The sequence below is a fragment of the Carcharodon carcharias genome, chromosome 22, assembly GCF_017639515.1.
Source record: "Carcharodon carcharias isolate sCarCar2 chromosome 22, sCarCar2.pri, whole genome shotgun sequence".
NCBI classification, from domain to species: Eukaryota; Metazoa; Chordata; class Chondrichthyes; order Lamniformes; family Lamnidae; genus Carcharodon; species Carcharodon carcharias.
Genome location: NC_054488.1, coordinates 53,175,648 through 53,198,346, shown reverse-complemented (window position 1 = coordinate 53,198,346; position 22,699 = coordinate 53,175,648). Strand labels below are relative to the sequence as shown.

Sequence of the window (22,699 nt, the reverse complement as noted above, 5' to 3'; positions counted from 1 at the left end):
AATACAGTAAAAAAAATGTTAAATTTATTATGTAATTAAATAAAAACTAGAACTCTTACCTTTCCTTAGCTTAATCTATTTTAAACTGGAGAAAAACACTTATCCACTACTCACCAATCAGCTCTCACCTTTGTACTGACATCACTTTTCGAAGCTTCCCCACACTCGCACTGGTTCTGATCTCTCTGCCGCTCTCTCGCATTGTCTTGTGATGTCACTCTTGTTATTTTCAACAAAAACTGATTGCCACACACTCTTCCCAGACTGCTTCACCATGATGCTGACTGCAGGACACTCTTCCCAGAATGCTTCACCGTGATGCTGACTGCGGGACTCTCTTCCCAGACTGCTTCACCGCGATGCTGACTGCAGCACACTCTTCCCAGACTGCTTCACCACGATGCTGACTGCCTCACACTCTTCCCAGACTGCTTCACCACGATGCTGACTGCAGGACACTCTTCCCAGATCAAAACCATTGACCTCCAACTGGGGAGAATGCAGAAGAAATGTCACTTGCTTGGGTCAATTGGTTTAAGAAACTTAGAAGTGCCATTTTTAAAGAACTGACTCTGCCTGGGTGCTATGTTTTTCCGCCATTAGAATTAAGTGATTTTTGAAGAACTTTTGGTGGACTATTGTCTACAATAGTGCCTAACATTGTATTTAAGAAGAAATTAGAAAATATTTGAAAAGGGAAAAGATAAAGGGCACAGATCAGCAAAATGCAATTAGAATAAAAAGCTCTTCTGTGGAGTTACTGGAAGAGTTATGAGGGGCCGAAATGTTTATGATTCAAAATCCATCCAAAGGGCCTTTCCACTGAGAAACAAAACAATTTGTCCCAGTTCTGCAGAACAGTGATCGCATATAATATGAAATCATGGTTCCAGAAAGAGATAAAGACACCTATAAATCACAACACTCAGATTTATAATTTAAATATCAATTATGCCATGTGGATGAATGCACTAACAAATTGTACATAATTTAAATTGCAAATTTACAGACATTTTAAATATGAGATACTTCATAATTGTTCATACATTCGTTTTATTTTTGCGGTGTGCAGTGTCAAGATATAATTGTCACATAATGACCAGCCATGACAACCTTCTCTGATTTATGAAATTTCAGCTTGTTTCACATTTGCTGATCCATACTCAGGGGCTAAACCAACACGAACACTCTGCTTGATTGACTTGTCACTTGGTGACAGCATGTATTCATGCTGCAAATTGCATTCAGCCTCATTTATGGTACCATGTGGACTCTCACCTTTTTAACGTTTAATTGCTTGCATCTTTGCACCCTCCTTTTTCTTATCATCATTACAGGCTAGCGACGAAAGCAGCAGAGAGGGAGCTGCTCTGTTGATTTAGCTCAGTGTCTCCCACACCAATTTTGTGTTGCAACCAAACCATTCAAGTCTCAGGTGCCAGCCACATTTGCAGTTACGATTTATCTGTCACGAAAGAAACATTTCAAAGGTTTTTTGCTTCTTCAAAATCCAGGGAGCCTTCAACTTTTCCTTCTGTCTCAGAGATTAAAGCTGCGATGCACTGCTTCTTAAAAAGATTGCTGCAGCGGAACTGGTAGTTGATGAAAAAAAATGAGCCATAGAAACTTGACAAAGAATTACGGCCGGCAAGCAGCTGGGGTAAGTGACTTCTAAGTCTCTTAAAGATCATTTTTTCACCTGGAGCCTTTTATAGAGAGTGCGCATTTTATACACTGGCACTGATGAAGGAATAGAGGGAGGTCACTGGGGAAATATTAGGTCCGAGTGCCATTCATCAGCTCCTGGTTAATTATCACATGTTATAACTCCTTCAAATGTGAGTTTTCGTTTTAGCGATACAAAAGTATGTGAATGTAAAACACCAAACATGTCTCCACTGTCCCCTCTTTCTTTTCAGCTATTTTGGATGAAATGTTACACTTCTTAGAAAGTTTTGCTGATGCATTATATTCAAAATTCTAAATTAGTGATTTGCTTCCAGTTTGCCTGTAGAGCAGACAAGAAAACTTACCTATTGTATTTGTGTGTAATGCATGTACACAGCAGCACATATAACATTACAGATAAATTCAATACTTTCCAACAGATTTTATGATAATATAACACTACAATTGGAGGATGGTGAATTCCAGACAATGTGAAATGAAACATTGTCTTCAAGCTGCTGAAGATAGCTTAAGTATTATTTTTCATAGTCCAGAATAAACTCAGCGAGCTCTTGTGTACACTCTGCATACACCTTGTTAGGCCTACAGTTTACTCTTATCATGTTGTGTCAAACCCTCTCTCACTGTGCTGTGCCTATTCTTCGTCTTACTTTGCTGCCTCTATTTCTCTCAAAATCTGCTGTGCCTAAGTCCCTCTCAACATGCTGTGTCCATATTTCCTTCTCACCTTGTTATTTTTCAACTTCCCACCCACTAAACCACGTATCCAACAGTATTGATCTGGGTTTCTCCCTCATCATCACATGTTTATACTTACTTCATAACATATTGTGTCACCTAACTGCGCTTTCATCTCTCAGCATGACAACCCCACACCTCTGTCTCACTATAATAGGTTTTATGTACTATTTCCATTTTGTTACAAAGGGAGTAAGACATAGAGAACAGAGGACATTTTCCCCTCATTGTGTAACACTGATGTTACACCAGTGTAACACTCACTGTGTTAAACCGATATTTCCTCTTCTGTCTTCATCAAGACTCTCAGTTCCAAATGAGTTAAGATTTAGTTGTTTGTTTCTACAAGCAGTAGTATTATCAAATTATATTCTAAGGGAAATCAAGCAATTTACCAGGGCTCCTTCAAAAGCACCTTCCAAACCTGCGACCTCTACCACCTAGAAGGGCAAGGGCAGTGTATGCAAGGGAACACCACCGCTTGCAAGTTCCCCTCCAAGTCACTCACCATCCTAACTTGGAACCATGTCACCGTTCCTTCACTGTCGCTGGGTCAAAATCCTGGAACTCCCTCCCTAACAGCACTGTGGGTGTACCTACACTACACGGTCTGCAGCAGTTCAAGAAGACTGTTCAACACCACCTTCTCAAGGGCAACAAGGGATGGGCAACAAATACTGGCCCAGCCAGCGACACCTACATCCCATGAAAGAATATAAAAAAGTTCAATTGTTTGTTGGTTATATTGGAGAGATTCAGAAGCTTCGATTTTAAATCAGGGTGGAGACTGGGTGTTGAAAAGGTTGGGGGGGTGGTTAGTGAGTAGAGAGCCACTTCCCTTCCAATTGGCGTGTGATGCCTAGGAGATTTTAACTCCAGAGCATCATTAACATGAAACCACACTGATTGCTGGCTGAAGTGGTGAGAACGAATTCATCACTGGCGTGTAAGTTAAAATCTGATGGGGTTGGGGGTGGGGGTGGAGGAGGGGTAGGGGTTCAGGTCTCTGCTGGCGATCTATGGTAGTGTTCCCTGACAAGTTAACTAAACGTTTGGAGTGGGTTTTACAGGGTCTGTGATCAAGGAGGCATAAGGGAGATAGGGAAAGCCCAAGGCAAAGGAGGTCCAAGTTACCCCTGCAGCCTGAGCAGGACCCTCCCTACTCTTCTTCACCACAAGAAACCTTTAAAAAAAATGCAAGGTTTTTAAACCTGACCTTCCCGGCCGGGATCCTTGCTGCCTTTTCAAGATTGTCTGGGCCTCATCCAGGCCTGTGGTGAAAATACTGTGTTGCTCACCATTTAAACCAGGAACCTGCTCTCTGGAAGCAGGTGGCTTTTCCATGCCTGATTTCAGACAAGTATAGCGGAAGGAGTGCAGGAACTCTCCCCCTCCCTTTTACTTCCACTGTGCTTATAGCTTGGCTGAGTAGAGGGTGGGGGAGGTTAAAATTGACCCTTGCTGCTTATTTTTTAATGTACTATTGTGTTTTCTCATTATGGTAGAACAAACTGTGCCTGAACATTCTGCCCCAGAATATTATTGACCACTGACTGATAAAGCAGACAAGTAGGTCAGATTTGCAATGCTGCTGATGCACATCCTCAATATTAATTGTTCCACCATTGGACGCCATGTTTTCAGCTGCCAAGATGCTAAACCCTGGAATTCTTTCCCTAGGAATCTCCACCCCTCTACCACTTTCAACTCTTTTAAGACTCTCCTCGAAACCTACCTCTTTGACCAAGCTTTTGGTCATCTGTCTGATAACATTTTATGCGGCTCGGTGTCAGTTTATTTTTTTGATAATTTCTCCTGTGCTGCGCCTTTGGATATTTTACCATGTTAAAGGTGTTACATAAATGCAAGTTATTGTTGTTGAAGTGAGCATATTGTTGTGGGTTGCAGTCACATTTGTCTTCACTTAATGTGATACAGCTGTAATTCAATCCAGAAGGTTCTGCGCAGGGAGGCCAGCAGTTAATGTGAAAAAAAGGCACAAGCTGTTGGTTTATGCTGAGGCATGAACGTAAAAAATAAATAAATTGAGCTCTCAGTCTCTAGGTAAAATTTGAATGAAAGGAAAATGTTCCCAACATTATGAGGTCCACAGTTAAAATTCATCCTGTGGCCCTCCCAGATCAGGAAGTTGAAATGTTATCGCTGGCATTGATGATACCGGCTAGATGAATGGATTTGAGATACAGATCAATCATAATCTAACAGGCTCGAGGGGCTGAATGGCCTACCCCTATTCCTAATGTTCCTGCATTCCTATGTCCTGAATTGTTAGTAACGATGGCGAGACGGGAATGTCGCCCAATGCTTCTCCTGCCCATCATTCCCAGTGGGAATGGTGCAGGCTGGTGAGGGGAGTGAGCTAACACTTCTGCTTATATTTCGTGAAAGTGACTCAGGAAAATGGCATATCAGCATAATTACTCCCTGCTCATTTTGACCAGCATTGTCGATGTGCCTCTGAGTTCCATTCCTGTAGGGCGGAGGGAGCTCATTTTCATAGTAATTACCTTGGCTTTCTGAAAGGTAGCGAGAGCATTTCATAGTCCATGTTGAAAAGGGTGACTTTTGTGCTTTACGTGTTGATGAAAGGCTGCTTCAGGGTGTTTTTGCATAGGGATAACATTCACGTCACCTTTTGTAGGGTCAGTTCTGTTGTTTGGAGAGTTCATGAACAGCAGCTGATCCTTGATCAATGCCACTGGCTTGTTCCGCATTGTATATCACGCAATAAATATTATTAGAATTACAAGAGGAAAACTTCTTCTGTGCAAACGTTTATAAAGAACATAGTTTTTGTTGCACGCAGAGTTGTTCACTGGCATTCTTTAATATATCTGTGTTCAGAAATGCCCATGGAAGGATTAATTTCAAAGATCTTTGTAATGTATTATCAGGTTGGACCCAATATCTTTGTGCTGTTATCTTTGCAAAATGGATAATGGTTGAAAGCAGTCAAAGAAGGGATCCTATTCACTCTGAGGCAGGTCTGTTGCAGAAATCAATATGTTTAGGGTATGGTATCAAAGTGATCATGTTACTGGTCTAGACTAATGATGAGACATGAGTTTGAATCCCACCATGGGAGTTGGGGAATATAAATTCAGTTAATAAATAAATCTGGAATTAGATGCTGATATCAGTAATGGAGACGTGTAACTATGGGATTGTCATAGCAAGCTCACTGGTATCCTTTAGGGAAGGAAAAGTGCTAGTCATGCCCATATGTGATTCCGGACCCATGGCAGTGTGGTTGACCCTTAACTGCCCTCTAAAATGGCTTAGCAAGCCATCTGGTTAATGGCAATTAGGTATGGACAATAAACCCCCGACCTGTTACTGGTTCCTCACATCCCAATTCCTATGAATAAAAATCAAGGCCGGGATTTCCCGGTCCCGCCAGCAATGGGGCATCGTTGTGGGCGGGGTGGGAAAATTGGGAGAGCAGCCAAAATTCAACTGGCTTTTGGCCACTCTCCAAATTTTCCCGTCGGGCTGGCGGCGATGCCCACCGCTGGTGGGACAAGAATATCCCACCCCAAGATTGGGAGCCAATTTCAGTGGAAAGTTCGCTTATATCAGGGATTGGTTTCCACTGTTCCTTTAAAACTCTGATCAATTTGTGAAGAGGAATCTCTCCCCTGCGCCAGCACCTATACTTATCAGGGGAGCTGCTTTTCAACTGTGCTAACTGATCTCAGAACTGAAGTGTGGAGCAAGACCAGCTTCTAAACCCTACACTTTGAAAGAGCGGTGGTCTTTGTACAAAATGGTATTTTTTCACTCATTTCTGAACATGCGATGCAGAGACGAAAATAATGTTACTATGTCACTAAACCCCAAAGTGCCCTTTCCCCTCAAAACACCACTCCCAGTCTCCTCCTCCTTATCTCTCCTCTTCATTATCATCCATTTTCCTCTTCCCTATCTCTTTCGTCTTCAATTATTCCCCTTTCCCTCATTACCAATTTTCCCAACCCCTCCCCTCGAGCACCCCACCTGAGTTTGCGAACTGTGGACGATGGGGAGTCCCATTTCCATGACACCCACCTCCTAGCAGCAGGGATCAATCACCTCAGTTAGCAACAGGAGTCTCTTATAGAAGCAGCCCTGAGGGGAACAGAATGTGCTGATTTTTGTTAGCATACACTGACATGTAGATCCAAAAATGCTGATGGTCGGCAACTGTGAATGCATTAGTGTGTTTGTACACCAGTACTGAGTAACCAGTGTTTGCAGTGAAATACGAGTTGAGAAACCTGCATAGTAATAACATGGAGCCCAATTTTAATTTCTTGTGAGTGAATGGGCTTTAACTAAGTTAGAAACGGGCCCTATGGTGTCTGAATAAGAATATAATTTTTCTTAATAAACATTTTGGTTTAGTTTGTATGAGCAAAACCTATTTACAAAAGCCATTTTAGTTCACCTACTGCTTAGTACAGAATCAATTCCTACAACTCTCAGGAGACAAGCAGTCAAGCGTGACTTCTCTTTGTTTTGTCATGGGGTGTGGGCATTGCCAGCATTTGCTGCCCATCCCTAATTGCCCTTGAACAGAATAGCTTGCTGGGACATTTCAGAGGGTAGCTAAGAGTCAACCACATTGCTGTGGTCTGAAGTCACATGTAGGCCAGACCTAGAGATTTCAGACACCATTACTAGGATTAGTTAACATTCCAGATTTGTTTCTTGAATTTAAATTCTACTAGCTACCATGGTGGGATTTGAATCCATTTGGATCCCTAACCCTGTGACATTACCACTACACCACCATCTCCCCCTCCACTGCCTACTGTTAAAAAAATGTCAGGGTGTTTGGATCACTGCAAAAATGAATGAGCCAGTGAGAAAAGCCCGTGTTGGGATAACCCAGAGGGTGATATTTGCTGATCACGGTCTGGGGGAATTTCAATTATTTTCAAATGTATTAATCATTCTTCACAATTCATCTTTCATGTTACCCTAATTATTGTGGAGACTCGACAGTTCCATTGAAATTTTGACTTTTCAACACTGACTGTCACTTGCTCCCTAAATAAGGATCCGTGTCCAAAGTGATTTCTTAGAGCTTTTACCGTACAAACTCTCATTCACCTCGCCAAAGTCTACCGCAGGGATTTATAGCTTTCGTTAACACTGTCGCTGATCGAGGCATCAAAGTTTTTACATCAAATTTAGTGCAATTATTAACAGTAACATTGAAATCTAGGAGCTATATTTCTAACAGCCTCATGGGGAAGAGTTGTTTAATTCTCAATAACTGGTATTAATATGTACGAAATACAATTTCTGAAAAATCTGCTCTGTTCTGTTCAGCTGCTCTGAATCACCTGAGGTGTACCATCACTTTAATGAATGGATTCCTTGCAGATATAAACATAATCAATCTTGCTTTTGTGGCTGAGTTTGGTTAACTGATAATATTAATCAATTAGGATTGAAAGTAATCTGCTCAAAATAAATTATAGTTTGAAATATTTGTGGAATTTAATTGGGCACATTTGGAATTATGTAAATTACCAGTGATAGCCTCTGGAGCTCTAGCCATTCAACTGGCATCATGTAGTGATGTAAGCAAGAACAGGGTGTTTTCTAATGCACAGTACTCACTGAGTGGAGTGTGAAATTATCATTCTGGTTTATGCCGTTTAAGAAATGCTCCTGCCGCCCTGAATGGATTGGGTTAGTGAGAAAGCCCCCTTCAGAAGTAAGGACTTTTTTTTATTAAGTGTCATCTGATTGTAACAATCACAACTACGACTTGCATTGATATAGCACCTTTAACATAATAAAACACTGCAAGGTGCTTCACAGGAGTGTTAGGGGGCAGAATTTGACAACTAGCCCCATAAAGAGGTACTAGGGAAAATGAAAAAAAGCATGGTCAAGGAGGTGAGTTTTAAGGAGTATCACACAGCAGAAAGAGTGGTGGAGAAGTTTAGAGAGGGAATTCCAGAGCTTAGGGACTTGGCAGCTGAAGGCACAGCCTAGTGGTGGAGCAGTTGAAATAGAGTCATGAGTCATGAGTCATAGAGTCATAGAGGTCGACAGCACAGAAAAAGGCCCTTCAGTCCATCAAGTTTGTGCCGGTCAAACAAGTACCTAACTATTCTAATCCCATTTTCCAGCACTAGGCCCATAGCCTTGTATGTCATGGCATCACAAGTGCACATCCAAATACTTCTTAAATGCAATGAGGGTTTCTGGCAGTGAGTTTCAGATTCCCACTACCCTCTGGGTGAAAAAATTCTTCCTCACATCCCTTCTAAACCTCCTGCCCCTTACATTAAATCTATACCCCCTGGTTATTGATCCCTCCACGAAGGGGAGAAGTTCATTTCTGTCTACCCTATCTATGCCCCTCATAATTTTATACACCTCAATCATGTCCCCCCTCAATATCCTCTGCTCCAAGGAAAATAACCCCAGTCTATCCAATCTCTCCTCATAACTAAAACTCTCCAGCCCAGGCAACATCCTGGTAAATCTCCTCTGCACTCTCTCTAGTGCAATCACATCCTTCCTATAATGCAGATTCCAGAATTGCACGCAATACTCTAGCTGTTGTTTAACCAGAGTTTTATACAATTCCAGCATAACCTCCCTGCTCTTATATTCTATGCCTCGGCTAATAAAGGCAAGTATCCCATATGCCTTCTTAACCACCTTATCTACTTGTCCCGCTACATTAAGGGACCAGTGGACATGCACACCATGGTCCCTCTGACCCTCGGTCCTTCCCAGGGTCCTACCATTCATCATGTATTCCCAGTCCTTGTTTGTCCTGCCCAAGTGCATCACCTCACACTTATCCGGATTAAATTCCATTTGCCACTGATCAGCCCATCTGAACATACTGTCTATATATCCTCCTGTAATCTAAGGCTATCTGGGATAGCCTGTAATCTAAGGAAACCTGGGGCTGCACATCAGGAGGCTGGAATTAGAGGAACAGAGGTATTTTAAAGGCTTGTGGGCTTGAGGAGATTTGAGGCCATGGGGGGATCCGAAAACAAGAACTTTAAAATCAAGGCTTTTCTTAACCTGCCGCTAATGTTTGGCAGCCAGGATAGGAGTGACTGGTGAACAAGAGATGGTGCAAGTTAGTAGACGGGCAGAGTTTTGGATGGTTTCAAGTTTATGGATTGCAACAGCCATTCAGATGCACTGACAGTCCCCTCCGCTCTCACATGTCTAGAAAAGAAAGATGTTACCAAATATTCTTTACTTTGCAGGTACTCTAATGTGCTTCCTGACAACATGATGGAAGGGTACAATAGCACATTCCCAGATCCTTGGCAGAAATTGGGTGGATCAAGCTCTGAGAGATCACCGTGTGTTTTGGGAGTTTTCCCTATCATTTACTACAGTGTTCTGCTCTGTCTGGGTTTACCTGGTGAGTGCAAAAATCATCCTTTCACATCAATCTGGTTAATGCCATTACCCTGGCACTAAGAAATTCAATCTCATTCAGATCAATACTTACAAGTTAATATAAATTAGCAATGTTACTTGTTCCATCATAAAGAGAGAATATAATTAGTTCAGCAACAAGAACTTGCATTTATATAGCATCTGTAATGTAGAAACATATACCAAGGCGCTTCACAGAAGTGAAATCAGATAAAATAAAGGGACAAAAAGTATTCAAGGCCGAGTTGGACAGATTTTTTTATTGACAAGGGAGTCAAGGGTTGAGGAGGGCAGGCAGGGAAGTGGAGTTAAGGCCACACTCAGGTCAACCATGATCTTATTGAATGGCAGAGCAGGGCTCGAGGGGCTGAATGGCTTCTTATGTTCTTTTGTAGAAGGAATGATGGAAAGTTTGGTCAAAGAGTTGGGTTTTAAGAAGGGTTTTAAAGGAGGTGAGGGTAAGAGACTGAGGAGTTTGGGAATGCAATTCAGCAGCATTGGGCGCAGACACCTGAAGGCAAGGCTGCCAAGGGTGGGGCAAAGAGAAGATGGGAAACTTAGAAGGACAGACTCAGAGAAAAGGAGCATTTATAGAGTCAGGCTGTAGGGTTGGAGGAGGTTTCAGAGATAGAGAAGGGCAAGGTTGTGAATGTATTTAAAAACAAGAATCAGAATTTTAAATTGGAGATATTAGGGTACCAGAAGCCAATGCATACCAACAAGGACAGAGATTCAGGGCAAACTAAACTTGATAAGGAGAACTTACAGGCAACAGAGCTTTGAGTGAGCTTAGGTTTACAGAGAGTGGAGGTTAGGAACAGAGAAGGAAAACAGTTGAGTTGCAGTGAAAGTGACAATAAGTAAACAGTAAATAATATAAATGATCCTTGTTGCAACAGGTTATTGGTTTTTATAACTAATATATCTCTATGGTTGTCAGGCAAGGTGGCAGCAATTGCATGGTTATTTGGCACAGCATTCCTGGGCTAGAGAAAGCTTTTCTATTGCTGGAGTCTATTCAACAATGACTGCTGGAAAATATGGATGCTCCACTCTAAATTTTCACAACTATTGTGCCGTAGTGTTAGCTGATGATGTAGGAGGTACAAATTCTTGACTTGTGAAATCAGAAGACACTGCTTTTTTAAAAATTCATTCTTGGGATGTGAGCATATCACCATTTATTGTCCAGCCATCATTGCCTTTGAGAAGGTGACATGCACTTGAATCACTGCAGTCTCTGTGGTGCATGTACACTGTGCTTTTTCTGTGGATCTTTGCTGTACCATTAAGGACAGTTAAGGGTGAATCACATTGCTGTGGACCTGGAATCATGTGTGGGTCAGACTGGGTAAGGATGACAGGTTTCCTCCCCTGAATGGCATTTGTGAAGCAGGTGGGTTTTCTACAACAATCTGATAGTTTCATGATCATTATTAACGAGACTAGCATTTTATTCCAGGTTTATTAATTAATTTTATTAATTGAATTTAAATTCCCCCAGCTCCACTGTGGGATTTGAACTCATGTCTCCAGACCAGTAGTCCTGGCCTCTGGATAACTAGTCCAGTAACATTACCACTCTGCGACCATCCTCCTACTGATGACATTCAGATACCATTTCAATTATGTAATTTCTGTAATTTACAACATTCTAAGGGTGGAATTAAGAATGTGCTTTAAAGCTGAACATTAAGTTATTCAATTAGATTAAAAAAAACATTCATAATAGGTTAAAGATGCCATGCAGGTCACACATTACATGGGTTTCCATAACTCAGTCATACCTGCAACTGTACAATTCCATCCTTAATTGGAGATTTATCTGCTCCGCAAGCTGTCGATTTCTGCAGCCTATATGGCAGTGTGATGGACAAGGTCTTACTCCTATATGGCAGCATCCCTAATGCACTCTGAGTGAAATTCGACTGTTCCTGACTTACCATGAGCAAAGCTGAGGGAGATCCCACATTAGGAACATGAAAAGGCCATTTGGTCCAAAAAGCCTGTCTTGTTTTGGTTGATTTTAATCCTACCGTTTCACCAAATCTATTTATCCTCTTGCTCATCTGGTTGAGTAAGCGATCATATTCTGTAAAGGATATGTACTTGAAAAGGAAAAACTGACAGGTCTTTGGGGCGAATGGCAGGGGAGTGAGACTAAATGGATGTCTCTTTCAAAGAGACAGCACAGCCATGATGTGCTGAATGGCCTCTTTCTGAGATATATGATTCTGATTTCATGGCTACCCCAGATAACCTAATTACCTCTCTGGAGTAATCCTATCCTCGTGTCACATTAGGTGGAGTCAGACGGTTTCAAACTATTAGAAGAAGATGCTTCAGAAAGCTTAGATTCATTAAGTATAAGATTATTTCTACTGATTAGTAAGATGAGGGCGTAAGTTCCGATAATCACAAAGAGCATTAAAAGGGAGATCAGAAAAAATCTGCTTCACCTAATAGTGGGACTTTCTACTGGGGATGGAATTATAATTGTAGAGTTTGTGGCTTATTCTAACTGATGAAGCTGCAACACTTTTATTAAAAATATCACATAGGTACATCAAAAAGATGTTCTGGGTTCAGGAAAGGAATAGTAGCATTTGTTTGCTGATGACTTTTTAAATCTTTAGAATTTAATGCATCTCTCAAGTACCAGTACATGCGTTAGAGTATTAAATTTTCTGTAAATCCAATTTATTGCAATGTTCCACTGAACCAGCAGCATCATGTGGTGAAAGCCAAATCGATAGCTTGCTGACTGTCAGCCAGTTGAAATAGGTCACAGATGATGCGAGGTAATAAAGTAAATCAAAGAAGAAATCTCATCCCTCTGATGAATGGATACAACAATGAATGATGCAATTCTTCTTTAAAACTTCATTTCTCTTCAGGGTTACCATTGATGCTGAGACCCACTTACCAATAAACATTTTGTTAGAACAACCAGAACAACATTCACGCTCATCAAATTAGATTTGAGCCTACAGCAAGATGTTTTTGACACAGTGAATGAATGCAAGGGTGGCCCCATAGCACAGAACACATATAATGGATCCAAAGGTCACGTTATGCTTCAGGTTCTGACATTTACATTGATACTTCCTGTTCTAAATCTATAACTGGACTTATATTTGCAATTCACTGGTGTAAGGCCTCACTCCTAATTGAAATTTATGACAAATGACACACGCATCGGCCTGGATCTTCACTGAGTCAGGTTGCATCAGGAGCCCTTTAAAAATGGTGGGCAGGTCTCGATTCTAGGATTCCCAACTCCATTCCCGGGCTGTACAATTTTGGGGAGTACCTTTAAAGGGTGCGGGCTGCTTCTTGTCAGAAGCCCGCATTTGGTACCTCTGACCTGGGGTGCATTGCTCCATTGCGGAGAGATGCATCTCCAATTCAGCAATTTTCATGGAGCTGGGCCAAGTTTTTAAAGAGTTGTGGTTCTCAGCCCCTTAGAGGAGTCATAAACCCTAGTGAGCATGAGGTAACCTTTTAAAAGGTAAGTCCACAAGGTCTCCCCCATTATGTATGCTTGGCTGAGAGCCCAGACATCTATTAGAATAACAGACCACCTGTGCCCCAGACGAAATATTGTTTGATTGACAGCTCGGGCTCTCTGATCAATTTCACAATGTTTGTTGACGGAAGTCAAGTGGATTCAAGTGTTTGTGGTTTTTGAAACTTCAAAGGGCCTGGATAATTGGCACTTTTATTAGCTTGCCATCCAGACTTTTTCTCATAGGAGAAATTGATAAATGGATTACATTATTTCAAAGCTTTTTTTTTACACATCCCACTTTACACTGGGGTGTTCATTAGTTCTAGAAAGTTTTCAGTGGGTCAATGGGCATGGAAGTGCCAGAGCCTGGCATAGGAGCCATAAGGGGCCTGAGGGGGTGGATGGATGGGCAGAGCCTGGCATAGTGAGTATGAGGGGACATGGGGAGTGGGTGAGGACATGAGGTGGCATGGATGGGGCACAGGGAATGTTTTGAGGGCATAGGTGGTATAAAGGGTGAGGGCTGGAGGGCGTTAGTATAATTTCTTTCACTGGGACACGTAACAATGCCTGTGACTGCCTTCACACTACTTCCTGGGTCAACTGGCCTGACTCTACTTGCACCATCCCCCATTAATGAAAATCCGACCTTGGCAGGCACCTTCTCCTGAGGAGGGAGGGCCAAGCTGGGAATTTTCCAGACTCCCTGTACCCACCTTGAGGATGAAAATCCAGGCCATGAGCTCACCTAATGATTAATTTTACTATGAGTAGTTTCAAAACTACAATGTGAACAAAGCACCAATAACGTGCCACTTCAAGATTTCAACTTGAGTAATAGACCAATAACTGCCACTGGAATGATCAGTTCAGCATCAATTTAGTCCTTCCTTGGCAAGACGACTGGCCAAGTAATTACCTTCTGGCAGCAAGGGATGCTTTTTTTGCATCATCTTTTATACTGTTTCAGGGATGGAGCGAGCTTGTTATGTTGGCAGAGCCCTTTGTCCTTGAAAAGTTTTTCTTAATCCAAAATATTCAATGAGACTTTGAACTTTTTTTCAAAACCATGGTGTGAAAGCCTGCCCTGACATTGTCCACCTTCTACACATTTCTGAGGCCATAACTAATCTGGTCTTTCCCCAGCCTGTACCATCTCCCATGTTTTTATGACTCCCTTGCAACATCCCATCCCTGGCCTTCAAACCAGGGGTTTCATTATTCATATTGGCGTGTTATCAGTTCAGGGCCGTTCAGAATGATTACTTAATCCAACCATTCTCATTTCCTATCAAACTTTGAAACCTAAGTGTTTCACTAAAGCCTACACACTTATCGACTTTTGCATCCCCGCAATATATATCAATGTATATATATATATATATATATAATAAATATATAAATGTATATGACTATATATTTATCTCTCTCCCTCTCTCTCTCTCTAGAGAGAGAGATAGATAGATAGATAGATAAATAAATAGATACAAGCACACCAATGTTTCCCTGTTTATCTCGCTCCTCTCTCATTCATGATATCACTGAAATGGAATTCACATTGCCACCAATGAGTGACTTCAGCACCATGTGTCTGTGCCTTGCATAATTGTGGTCTGCCCTATTAAAGTTACATTACAGTTTGACTGAGAGTCACCAATGAATCTACAAACTATTTATGACATTTAGGATTAAATGACCGTTCCTAAGGATGCACCAGCTTCAATATTTCTCAACTAAATTAAGATCTATTGCCTCTACATTTAAACAATTCGGTTGTTATTTGTTCAAACCTGCACTCTGAACAAATGAAATTTATGACTAAAATAAACAGGAGATTTCTAAATGACCCTTTACAGGATGACATATATTCCACTGGTTAATGTTAAATTTCAGCCAATATAGAGGAAGATGCTATTAACCTAACACAGTTAAGGGGTAATAACACTTCCAAAGAGGAGACCATTAAAGTGTCCTTAACAACCTCACAGATTACAGACCACAATGAGTCAGAAAATAACCTTAGCAAAATTGTTAGCCTTTCACAGAAATTATTGAGTACAGCATATCAAACTGCAGCTAACTTTAATCAATCTTATATTGGGAGAAGTTATTTCCTGAGTGACACTCACTTCTCTGGAGCTACGTTTACTGGACAATGAAGACACATTGATGTTTTAAAGTTCCACCATTACCCCAAAATTACATTTCCAGTTAGGAGCTAAAGATGTCTGACTGCCAAGTTATACCCTCAATGGATTCAACATCAATAATGGTCACATTTGAGCAGTGGAATCTCAGTTTTGGGCCTGTAGGGTTTGTGTATTCATGTGACTGACCTTCATTCTTTGCTCTTGAATTCCCAGAGCCAGAAATCAGAGAGGAAGTTCAGAAATCCTAAATGTTTTTTAAAATTCATTCATGAGATTTGGGCGTTGTTGACTGGGCCAGCATTTATTGCCCATCCCTAATTTCCCTTGAGAAGGTGGTGCTGAGCAGTTCATGTGGTGTAGGTACACCCACAGTGCTGTTAGGAAGGGACTTCCAGGATTTTGACCCAGCGACAGTGAAGGAACAGCAATACATTTCCAAGTCAGGATGGTGAGTGGCTTGGAGGGGAACTTCCAAGGTGGTGGTGTTCCCATGTATCTGCTGCCCTTGTCCTTCTAGATTTAGTGGTTGTGGGTTTGGAAGGTGCTGCCTAAGGAGCCTTGGTGAGTTCTTGCAATGCATCTTGAAGATGGTACACACTGCTGCTACAGTGCGATGGTGGCAGAGGGAATGAATGTTTATGGATGTGGTGCCAATCAAGCAGGCTGCTTTGCCCTAGATGGTGTCAAACTTCTTGACCTGCTCTTGTAGCCACAGTGGGAGCTGCACTCATCCAGGTAAGCGAAGAGTATCCTATCACACTCCTGACTTGTGCCTTGTAGATAGTGGACAGGCTTTGGGGAGTCAGGAGGTGAGTTACTCACCACAGGATTCCTAGCCTCTGACTGCTCTTGTAGCCACAGTATGTATATGGCTAGTCCAGTTCAGTTTCTGGTTAACGGTAATCCCCAGGATGTTGATAATGGAGGATTCAGCGGTGGTAATGCCATTGAATGTCAAGAGTCGATGGTTGGATTCTCTTTTGTTGGAGATGGTCATTGCCTGGCACCTGTGTGGCATGAATGTTACTTGTCACTTGTCAGCCCAAGCCTGGATATTGTCCAGGTCTTGCTGCATTTGGACATGGACTGCTTCAGTACATGAGGAGTTGTGAATGGTGCTGAACATGGTGCAATCAGCTCCCCCGATTCTGACCTTATGATGGAAGGAAGGTCATTAATGAAGCAGCTGAAGATGGTTGGACTGAGGACACTACTCCTGCAGTGATGTCCTGGAGCTGTGATGATTGACCTTCAACAACCACAACCGTCCTCCTTTGTGCTGGGTATGACTCCGACCAGTGGAGTGTTTTCCATCTGATTCCCATTGACTCCAGTTTTGCTAGGGCTCCTTGATGCCACACTCGGTCAAATGCTGAGCTTAGATCTGATCCGTTGGGTGTGGAATCGCTTAAATCTGTCTATCGTTTGCTGCTTATGCTGTTTGGCATGCAAGTAGACCTGTGTTGTAGCTTCACCAGGTTGACATCTCATTGTTAGGTATGCCTGGTGCTCTTCCTGGCATGCACTCCTACAGGGTTGATCGCCTGGCTTGGTGGTCATGGTAGGGTGGGAGAATATGTCAGACTGAGTTTACAGATTGTGTTTGAGTACAATTCTGTTGTTGCTGAGGGCCCACAGCACCTCATGGATACCCAGTCTTGAGTTACTAGATCTGTTTGAAATCTATCCCATTTAGCAGGGTGGTAGTGCCACACACCATGATGGAGGGCATCCTCAATGTGAAGAGGACTCTACAAGGACTGTGCGGTGGTCACTCCTACAGATACTGTCATAGATGCATCTGAGGCAGGCAGGTTGGTGAGGATGAGGTCAAGTATGTTTCTCCCTCTTGTTGGTTCCCTCACCACCTGCTGCAGACCCAGTCTAGCAGCTATGTCCTTTAGGACTTGGCCAGTTCGGTCTCAGTCGTTGACTTGGAAAATATTGCCAAGATTTTTGATTCCAAACTAAGTACAGTGAGACCAGGAAACAAGCCTCCTAAAAGAGTTTGAAATATTGTTTTGTGTACTTCAGTGGAAAGAAGATCAGGGGCAGTGAAAAACTGACTACCAATTTGCCTCGAGCCCCTTTCACCCTGTCAGCATAGACCAATTTCAGCCACTATATGTCTTGCAGGTTATGATAAAGTATGGTGCCACTTATAGCTTCAGAAGCTTCTGTTGCTACTGTGCAGTATTCTTTATCCCTGTGTCAATCTCTTTTCTTGTTCATTGATTTACCTAAATCCACTAGAGGGCAGGTCTGCCAAGTCTGCAACGCAATAAGGAGTCACATTTTCAAGGGTTTTGCTTTCACTTTAACACTCTCTCACTCGCTGAAATGCGAAGCTTTCAAAGTTATAATTTTCTTGAAAAAGAATGGGAGAATTGGGGTTTTTTGAAACTTTTCTTTGAAACCTGAACTTCACTATAAATTGTAAGGGCAGGATTTCCGGATCGTCAGACAGGAGCACCTGCAATCGGCCCCCGGCCGTGATTTCACCCTGCCTGGCCAATTAATGGCCAGGCAGCGTGAAAGGTGCACTGAGAAGCTCGGCACTGCCGGGGTAGGGGTGGGAGGAGAGCGAGCGCAAAAGTCTGCGCGTGCGCGGGGGAGCATGCACAGAAAGCTCCCTGAAGGCAGGGAGCTGCCTCGCGGAGCTGAACAATTTTTAAATCAAAAATAAATATTTTTAAAATCTGGAAAAAAATGGTCTCGACATGGGACTCACTCACGATTATATGTACTGAATAAAAATTCTGCCCAAAAATTTATATTTATTTTTATTAAATTGTGGGAGACTCACCCCGCCTCATCCCAAACATAAGGCTGGACATGCAGTGAAAAGGATGTTGAAATTAATTGATTAAGGGCCTTAATAGACCTCTTAATTGTCGGTGGGCACGCTGCCACCTCTCAAGCGTGCCTGCCAACCGAAATATCGCACGAGTGCCCGATGACGGGATGCTTGCCCAACGTCATTGCGCACTATTTTACACCCGATTGGGTCGGGCACACACGCACCCCTGGGTCATCAAATCCTGCCCTTAAATGTATTATTGTTATTGGGAATGAGAAAAGCGATTAATCACAACACACCTGATAGAATGACGCTTTAAAATTTCTTAAGCAACTAGCAAACCACTTGATTGGTATCAATTTAATCCTGGTTCGCCAAGAACCATAGAATTATAAATTTCATTGAATCATACAGCACAAAATGAGGCCATTCAGCCCATTGTGTCTAATACCAGCTCTTTGAAAGAGCCGTCCAATTTGTCCTAATCACTTGCACATTTTTCCGAGTCAAATATTTATCAACATGAGCATTCACATGAAGCCCAACTTGTGACTATTCATCTCCTTTATTTCTTTGTATAAAATCCCCAATTACACCATGAGCTTTAATTTTAGAATGATGCTGCTAAGGCCATCCAAGACGGGGATGGAGGGAGGAGAGAAATAGTGCAGGGATTAATAGTGTAGAAGTGAGGTTGGCGGTATGCTGATTACCCTGAGGATCAGTGATCATTCATAAGGAACTTTCCCTTTGCGGATAAAATGAATGGTATAAAATCAGCGATAGGGTATACTATTCACGGATCGCAGAAACATAGAAACATAGGAAATAGGAGCAGGAATAGCTCATTTGGCCCTTCAAGCCTGCTCCGCCATTTAGTATGATCATGGCTGAATCGCTATCTCAACACCGTACTCCCGCTCTCCTCTTACCCCTTGACGCCTTCAGAGTCCATAAATCTATCTATTTCCTTCTTAAATATATTCAGTGACTTGGCCTCCACAGTTTCTGTGGTAGAGAATTCCATAGGTTCACTACCCTCCGAGTAAAGAAGTTTCTCCTCATCTCAGTCCTAAATGGTCTACCCCTTATCCTGAGACTGTGACCCCATGTTCTAGAACCACCGCCCCCCCCCCCCCCCCCCCCCCCCCCCACAGTCTGAGGAAACATCATTCCTTCATCATTGCAAGGAGTAGATTTGATGGGATAAATTGCTTTTCTTATTGTTTGCATTCTTATTTTCTTGTACGCAATAAATACTTTTGTAATCTTCCTGTAAATATCTAAAAATATTGCACCAGGTGAGATTCATTTAACAGGTGTGGAGTGTAACGGAAACAAGCAACATGTGGCATTTTGAATAGGATAAAGTCACCTCCTTTCTGCCAACAGATGCTTTGGATTTGTTTTGCAATTATGAAAATTCTTGTATTTAAAGCTGTAACACCAAGACATTAACTACAAGGTAATTATTCCGAGGCTAGTAACTCACTCAAGCAGCTGTGTTTGGAGGGGTAGAATTAATCCTCAGCCAGACATTGATAATGGGATTTAACAGCACTTCCAACATGGAGACATTTATCAGATGCTTAGTGACAGTCACTGACTGGATTAATTGCACACCTCAGCACGGCAGAGGTAATAGATGACTTGAATGATATAGGTGCAGGGTGTAAATTATGGAGAATGAACACTAGAAAGGGCAAAAGGTGACTGCAAGGGAAGAAAAATATATTAGCAGCAGTGAAGTTGGAAAGTAAGTTCGGCTAGGACAAAAGCATAACATCTGGTTTATGGTAAATGAGAATGGCATTAGCTTGGCAGTTTGCTGTTGTTAAAGTTACAATTAGATTAGGGTGGAATTGAACTCAAGAACTAAGAGCTGGAGTAGGCCATTCAGCCCATCGAGCCTGCTCCGCCATTCAACAAGATCACGACTGATCTGATTGTGGCCTCAACTCCACTTTCCTGTCCTCACTCCCCAGAACCCTTGACTCCTTTGTCGATCAAAAATCTATGTACCTGACAGAATAACTGATCAAACTAAATAGGTTACAATTTTAGTTTGGAATTCTTTGCATGAAATTTCTAGAGTTGTTCCTTGCAATTCCGCAGTGCTCTGCATTCCTCTGAAGAATATTGTGTGGTTGCCCGTGTCCCTTTATTTTTCTTTTCAAAATAATATAATGCCATCATGCAACAAGCTTATGACATCATCTGCCCCATTATGCCACATGCAGAACTCAACTGCCAGGATAAAATAGTTTGCTAATATGCTGTTTTTTTTTTCTTTCAGTAAATATCCTGAATGTGATTGTTCTCTCGCGTCTAGCCATCAAGACACAGAAATCTTCTTATTGCTACCTCCTAGCCCTCTCGGCTTCAGACATCCTCACTCAGTTTTTCATCATATTTGTCGGCTTCATACTGGAGACAGCCATTCTCCACCGAGAGATCCCTGCTACAATGGTGCACACGGTCAGCATCCTGGAGTTTGCAGCCAATCACGCCTCCATCTGGATTACAGTGCCAATGACAATTGACCGTTATTATGCTCTGTGCCACCCGCTGAAATATCGCACGGTGTCATATCCTGAACGCACCCATAAAATAATAGCAACCGTCTTTGTAATGTCTTTAGTCACAGGTGTCCCATTTTACTGGTGGTCTGATCTTTGGCGAGTCAGTAACCAACCCACCATTTTGGACCAAGCACTAATATGGACGCACTGTTTCATCATATACTTTATTCCATGCACAGTATTTTTGATTGTCAACTCAATGATCATCTACAAACTCAAAAAGAAGAAAGCACTGACAATTCGTTCAGGAAAAACCACAGCTATTCTCCTGGCAGTTACAACAGTCTTTCTTATCCTTTGGGCTCCTCGGACCGTAGTCATTATATACCATCTGTATGTTTCATCAGTTAACAAGAACTGGAAGGTTCACCTGATGTTCGATTTGGCCAACATGCTGGCACTGATGAGCACTGCAGTCAACTTCTTTCTGTACTGCTTTGTGAGCACGAGATTTCGCATGACAGTGAAGGAAGTCATCCACTCCTTTTGCAAACAGTGAGGGGTGTACAACTCTTCTGTCACAAGGCTAATCCGTGAGCACATTTGAGGAGGCGACCTACCTTGAAGTTTAATACATCACAAAGACAATAAAAAAATATTTAAACCAACAAAACAATGCTTTAGAATAACACATACACACCCATTGTTGTAACTTGTCAAATGAATGCCTGACTGCAAAGATTGCATATTAATCAAAGCTAACACTATTGTTAGATTTGAAGGTTGTTCAAGTGCTGTGCTTGATAATAGTGGTGAGATTGAAACAAGATGGATTTCCAACTTTGAATCAACAAAAGAGGAGAGGAAGCCTGAAAGAATTTATTCATAACCATTTTACAACTGAGATTGCATGCAATCAATATTTTTCAGCTGAGGTTTAAATGATTAGATTATGCAATTCAAATCAGAATTTTAATAGTATGCTACTTATTAAGTATCCTGCGAAAAAGATTGAACATTGAGAAATCCAGATTCTTAAATACAACAAAAGTATTTTGCATTTGCATGGTGCCTTTTGTGAATTAAACCATCTGGAGGCACTTAATTAAAATTAATCACAGAGGGCGGTTTCATAGTTTCCTGGAGAGATACAAAGAACACTGAATTGACCTACTTCAACAAGCAGATTAGCGGCAATGTTCAACGGTGCATTTAATAGAGATTCTAGATAAACTCATGAGGGAAAACGGAATAGGAGGTGATGTTGATAGGACTGGGTGACAAAGGATGGGAGGAGGCTTGTGTGGAGCATAAACACTGGCAGGGACCAATTGCCTTGTTTCTCTGCTATATATTGTGTAAATTTATGCAATATTTCTTCCAGAGTTCTCCAGGTCAACAAAGATGATTAAATGTCAGAAGCTCTAAAGACATATGAATGCCTTTTCCTTGGTGTGTAACTTTTTTTTATGGTTAGAAGCACTCACACGATCAGCTATTTAAGACAGCTCAGAATCACCACAGCGATTAACATTCTGAAAGCATATGTGAACATCACACTGAGCAACTCTTTAGGGCAGTTCCCTCTGTAACCTGCGCGTCTGCAGGCAGGAGCACGGCGAGCTTTGTTGGACGATGCATCGCATCGTATGATCCACAGGGAGTGGTTTGAAGTGTCACACTGGGGGCTGAGGTTGTTGCAATTCACGAGGAGGTTAATATCTAGGAAATGTTGCACTTTAGCTTCCACAGTGATGTAGCAACAGGGATTAAAAAAAAAACTCAAAATGCTGGAACACAGCAAGTCGGGCGGCATCTGTGGAGGGAGAGGAATTTTACGGCCCCATTGCAGCGG

General features: G+C 42.0%; 1 protein-coding gene across 1 annotated transcript; it reads left to right on the top strand.

The window, feature by feature from the left end:
- Positions 1–4,725: 4,725 nt before the first annotated feature.
- gpr142 (G protein-coupled receptor 142) lies at positions 4,726–21,403 on the top strand. Its single transcript, XM_041216843.1, has 3 exons — positions 4,726–4,793; positions 9,684–9,844; positions 20,619–21,403. Exons 1-3 carry the CDS (start codon positions 4,726–4,728, stop codon positions 21,401–21,403), a joined length of 1,014 nt encoding a protein of 337 aa, XP_041072777.1.
- Positions 21,404–22,699: the final 1,296 nt, after the last annotated feature.

Coding starts and splice junctions, on each gene's coding strand:
- gpr142 (XM_041216843.1), top strand. CDS start 4,726: ATGGCGAGACGGGAATGTCGCCCAATGCTTCTCCTGCCCATCATTCCC. Junction 4,794..9,683: donor AGTGGGAATGGTGCAGGCTG/GTGAGGGGAGTG, acceptor TTTACTTTGCAG/GTACTCTAATGTGCTTCCTG. Junction 9,845..20,618: donor GCTCTGTCTGGGTTTACCTG/GTGAGTGCAAAA, acceptor TTTTTCTTTCAG/TAAATATCCTGAATGTGATT.